Below are 5,470 nucleotides of genomic sequence, written 5' to 3'. Positions count from 1 at the left end.
TTGTCATTTACACAAAAGTTAATACTACTGAATATTCTGATTTTCATTATTTTTTTTTCATTTTATAATATGATATTAAATTATTAAAAATTATTTATTATATTTTATTTATAAATTTATTATCTAATAACACGTTATAAAATAATGAATAAATTTTTTTTATGCAAAATCTCGTAAGATATTTTTAAAATAAATTTTATTATGTATAAATAAAGTTACATATTAATTTATATATTAATACTGATTTATTTATATTTAAAATTTAAATTAATATTATTTTTAATAAAATTTATTTTTTTTACCGATCATATTAAATTAGTACATATATTATTGGCAATTCTGCTTGTAATTAAATTTTTCTTTTTAAAATCTTTAGGAACTTTTGGAATTAAAAAAAAGAAAAGGAAATGAAAGAAAAGAAGAAGAAGAAGAAAAAGTCATGCAAGTAACTTGCACTAGAAGTCTAGAACACAAAGTAACATTAATCGAGTCTCTTTTATTTCAAAGCAAGCGGTCCAAGAAAAAGTGGGGGAGTGGAGAGTTGAAGACTGAAGTGGGCTACAATCTTTGTTTTATTCCAAGCTTTTAAAACCTTGGCCCTCGGTTATAAAAATGATTGGCCGAGTAGCGCAGTTGTGTTTGCTGCTAACTGCGAGAGCGAGTTCCTGGGGAAGACCCAAATACAATTTCCACCCAATACAAGTCATTCTTTCTTGCAGAGATCTCAAACTATGCATCCCATTCTATGAGAACGAACACAAATACAGAGCTTAATCATCTATTGTACCACAATGTTCACTTGTATGCAAATTCTTGTACAAAGTTTTTCACCATGGGTGTTAAGTAAGGAACAAGAAAACCATGAACAAACTAGTCTTAAACCTCGGATTGAAAGTTTTCTTGCAAAAATCGGTAAAGCTCCTCAGCAACCTTCGCTGGATATTCCTCCTGCGGAAGAAGAGCTCCTGGAACCTCTACAAACTTGCTCACTCCTTTTGCTCCCCTGAGAGCTTCCATCTCTGCTTTTGACCTCTTTGGAGATCCTTCACTTGACACAACCAGCACAGGTATCTTCCCCTCCAAATTTGCAAATAGTTCAAGAAACTCTTCACGAGATTGAACAGGGTCAAGTAGACCGGTTAAGAAAGCGGCAGGCAAATATCGAGCACCCTTTCTTTTTGTTAGTGCGTATCTGCTTTCGACAATTTCTGGAGTAACATTGTCAGAATTGGCATAGACATGGGATTTGTACTGGGATTCAATTGCCTTTTCATTACTGACAAGCATGTTATACATCATCCATCCCACTGCAGGGGTCCTTAAGGTGCCTCTAAGCAATCCATACCTGGTAGCCAACATAAATATATAGTCAAACAAGAAGAAAGAGAGGCCAAGTATTCCCCAATTTAATCAACAAAACAAATCTGATTTATACATAGCTAAGATACCATGGTAAATTCCTAATATTTGATGTATAATATTCATAATGCCTAGGACCATAAATGAACAGAGCTGTCCATAAACAATTCGAGCTTGACTAATATAAACTTGACTTGAGTTTGATTCATTTAATAGCTTGAACAAAAATTTAGGCTCTTTATTAAACAAGTCAGATTGATAAAACTTGGCTCAATTCAAATAACAAAGAAATCATGTAGATGTTTTTTTATATTGATATATTTAAGTACTAATATAGACGTGTTTGTGTGGGCACGTTCAAGGATTACGACATAAAGATATTTATATTAACTTGAAATTGTTTCGTCAAATTTTATACATATAAAATCATATAAATATTCTATTTTATGATAAATAGTCACATATGGTTTATTACAAATACAAGATTAGTTAATATTATCTTTTGTAAGTCCATATACATAATTTAGCTAACTAACTTAAATGATATTAGTTCAATAAACATAAGTAATTAATTATTATTTCGAATTCATAAAGGTATATGAGATTTTAGAAATAAAATTTATTTCATTTAAGAAAATAATGTATTTATCAATAACTTGTGAACAAGCTCAAACTCGTTTGAATAATAAAATGAACAGATCATGAACAAAGTGTTTTTAAATCAAAATTAAATGAACATAGCTTGAACATTCAATACTCAGTCTATTAAGCTAGATTGCAGCCCTAATAATGCTAATCACTCTACCATCGATAAGTGATAGTTCAAACAAATGGAAAAACCTTATCCGGAAATCTAACACCAAGTCCTTTGCCATCCAAACTAAAATATGGAGCATGATCTAGCTATCTGAGTTAGGGCTCAAGTGATAGGATAACAGACAGGTACACAAACACACACATGAAAAAAACACACAAAAAAACAAAGTTTTGAGTTTTTCTGCGAAATGTAGAGTTCTTCACTTCTGAAGTGTGTCTGGCATTACTAAGCACGCATAAAATAGCAAAAACAAGCTAAAACTTCTGGCCATACTGAAGGTATTGAGATTCAACATACCGTGTTTCCATACTAGAATCTCGACCAAACACAATAGGAAGGGGACCAGCCCATGTAGGCGCAACAGCAGCTATGGCTGTTGGTTTCACCAAACCCTTTTTCACAGCACGAACTGTAATTGTTGCTGCATGCCCTCCTCCAAAGACCACCAAATTATTCCCTAGTTCAATGGTAGGAAGATATTACCAAAAAAAAACCTTGCAAATGAGTAACCTCTGGCTATGCAGAACAAACTAAGATATTGTAAGGCAAACATTTTTCCTGAAAATTCTTTTCTCCGGCGCCCGCCCGTGGGGGGAGGGGGGGTTTCCTGGATGATGGGAGGAGGAACCATCATCATATTCTTGAAAACAAAGTTCTGATAATGTTAACATAATATGCACATAATAGAATCAGAGCACAAGGATTTTGCGAACAAGATATATGACAGGCAAAGGAAGTGAAACCAAAATGCCATTTCCCAGACCGTCCATGCATAAATCAGATAGTTAAGAAACCCAAAAATGCAAATTAAAATAAGTTCTATATTCACTTGTACTTGGTTTTTTGGCATATGTTTATAAAACTTATAGGATTAATAACAACAACAAAAATTCTGCCAGTTCCGCATCATTCTGCACCCCACCCAACCCATCAGTCTGTCAGTGCCGACAAAGGTGTGCATACCATGAATGAGTTTTAGAGCTCTAAATGACCATTTAACTTCTCTGGGGGCATACAGCATGCATCTGTTTGTGACTTTGAGAGGCTAGCCAAACCTGACCCTCCCAGCAGCTTTAGAGTTGTATCTATTTAGAGCTCGACTTAACAAACAGCGGGAGCCTGAATTAAAACCAAAGAGTATGAATAGGTTGCTCTCATTCTGTTTCCTCACTGTATCCTTAATTTTTGAATGGATTCCATGTGGGTGAGGCACCAAACAAGTATAAATATTTGCTAAAACATAATCCTCTTTTGTTATAACTAGGTGTATGCTGTTTGTATACCTCTTGTGTACTTGGGGATGCCTATTTACTTCTATTAATAAAATGTTTGTCTTAATTAAAAAAGAAGGGTGTGTTATTTAACTCTTTATAATTTGAAATGTATTGAAAAGGGGTGCTCATGCTCTTCAGATAGTATGAAATGCTTTAAGAAAAAACAAATCAGTAAATTGGGTCATCATTATCTTCAAAAGCAGTCATCTTACCAACCTGAGCCACTTATTGGGCTATTGGGAGCATTGATGAAGTCAACAAGAAATGTTTCCAGGACATCGGCGTTGTAATCTATCTTCGGCCTATCAGAGTAACCCAGACCAGGCCAATCTACAATAGTGGCTCGCCAATTGACTTCTCCAACTTGTTGAACAATGTCTCTTGCCACTAATCTCCATTCTTCAACAGTACTAACATCAGAAATGGTTGGCATCATTAGGATATTTTTAGGAGGATCAGAGCTCTCCCTTTCATGCTCCTCATAATAGATGTTAACATAATCGTCCTTATATTTCCATTGCCAGTTACTAGTCTGAAACAGGAAACATATGACAAACAGAACTTGGACTCCAACATTTGTGATCAAAATGGACATTACAAAAGTAATGGCAAACAAAGCAACAAGATGACTACATCTAGAGCAGTTGAAAATTCTAGTTCTTATTTATTAAAAAAAAAAAAAAAAAACACACACACACACACGCATTAAAGGCATACGCATCAGCTTCGGGGCAAACCTGGTTCCGTATTGTTAGATAATAAAGTGTAATGAACATACATGAAATCAAATCCATTCCACTCTATAACCCTATATAAAATATATTGCTAAATGTGATCTCTTTTGTGCCGTAGAATATTCAAATTTCGGGACTAATTGTTGGCACCTATAAGATTTCGTTATGAAAAGTAATCTATTAACATAGTTATTAGCCTTTTATGCCCAAGGAAACTAACTATATCACGAGATCCAAGTGCAAGAATTTCTACTGGTTCTCATGATATCCATCTAAATTGATAAAATTCGATTTAATCAGGATTGGATCTAAAACTATTTGACACCTTTATAGAAGTGTGAGAAGACAACAGAAAAGTTCGAACTTTTGATTATTACTTCTTGCTCATTACATCTTCTGTCTGACAAAATGGAATTTCAGAATTCTGAAAACAATCATAGAAACCCAATTCAAGCACAGAACAAAAGGAATCCTTTAGGCTCACCTTTGATGGGTTCGGTATCTTATCGTCCACCGACGCCTTGGAGTAATCCAGAGTAGTTGAGGCCCTGACTGTAAGGGGCCTAAGAAAATTAGAAGTTCGAGTGCAAAAGGGTCTATGGGTTTTGCGAGACAGTGTAAGGGAAGGAGATGAAGATGTGAAGAATGTTGCAGAAAACGCCATGGACGACGCAGAAAACGCGAGCCAACCACTCCAGTATTGACTCCAGTAATTTGAGACACTCAGTTTTGCAAATTTACCCGAATATCATTGGTCTTCAATCTTCCACACGTTCCGAAAACAGGGAACCCAACCTTCGACGTGTTTCCTTCCCAAATGCGATGAATCCTTTAGATACATGTTGAGGCGATATTCACTTTATTGTATCGAAAGGCGGATGCTTACACTTGTTGAGGCGATGAGGTCAGCCCGCCTTAGACCCGTTAGAGGCTTATAGTAGGGGTGCTGTATGGTGCAGGTTAGACCCCTCCTCCCCCCACATGGGGTGGATGGAGAATTTTTTTCTTGTCTCCCGCCCCCAGTGTTCAACGGCGGAGTATCCCGTCCCACATAACGGGGTATGGATTGGGGGGGCAATCCGTCCGCCCCCCCACACTGCTAGTGTGCCTTTGGCTTAGAAACAGTTAAAATGGATCTAAAATGACCCACAAACTTTTCTTTTCGGCCCAAAAAAGCTTGTAAGTCATTTTCAACCCATAAAATTATAAGTAAAAAGAAAAAAAAATTAAAAATCAGATTAAAAAAAAGCTTGCACTTTAGTAATTGATTTTATGGCTAATAAAAG

The 5,470-nt window shown here is 35.5% G+C and overlaps 1 protein-coding gene across 1 annotated transcript; it reads right to left on the bottom strand.

The window, feature by feature from the left end:
• Positions 1–709: 709 nt before the first annotated feature.
• LOC122281884 lies at positions 710–4,981 on the bottom strand. Its single transcript, XM_043093735.1, has 4 exons — positions 4,669–4,981; positions 3,667–3,982; positions 2,474–2,633; positions 710–1,345 (listed from the first exon to the last, which is right to left on the bottom strand). The coding sequence occupies exons 1-4, from the start codon at positions 4,846–4,848 to the stop codon at positions 877–879; spliced, it is 1,125 nt and encodes a 374-aa protein (XP_042949669.1). The 5' UTR covers positions 4,849–4,981; the 3' UTR covers positions 710–876.
• Between the last annotated feature and the right edge of the window lie 489 nt (positions 4,982–5,470).

This window comes from Carya illinoinensis, chromosome 11 (assembly GCF_018687715.1).
Source record: "Carya illinoinensis cultivar Pawnee chromosome 11, C.illinoinensisPawnee_v1, whole genome shotgun sequence".
Taxonomy (NCBI): domain Eukaryota; kingdom Viridiplantae; phylum Streptophyta; class Magnoliopsida; order Fagales; family Juglandaceae; genus Carya; species Carya illinoinensis.
This window is presented reverse-complemented; position numbering and strand designations above follow the sequence as displayed.

Bases quoted from the DNA above. Each gene is read 5' to 3' on its own strand.
- LOC122281884 (XM_043093735.1), bottom strand. From the start codon at position 4,848: ATGGCGTTTTCTGCAACATTCTTCACATCTTCATCTCCTTCCCTTACA. The intron at 3,983-4,668 runs GTGAGCCTAAAG...TTCCTGTTTCAG, and splicing joins AGATACCGAACCCATCAAAG to ACTAGTAACTGGCAATGGAA. The intron at 2,634-3,666 runs GTTGGTAAGATG...CCATTGAACTAG, and splicing joins TAGCCCAATAAGTGGCTCAG to GGAATAATTTGGTGGTCTTT.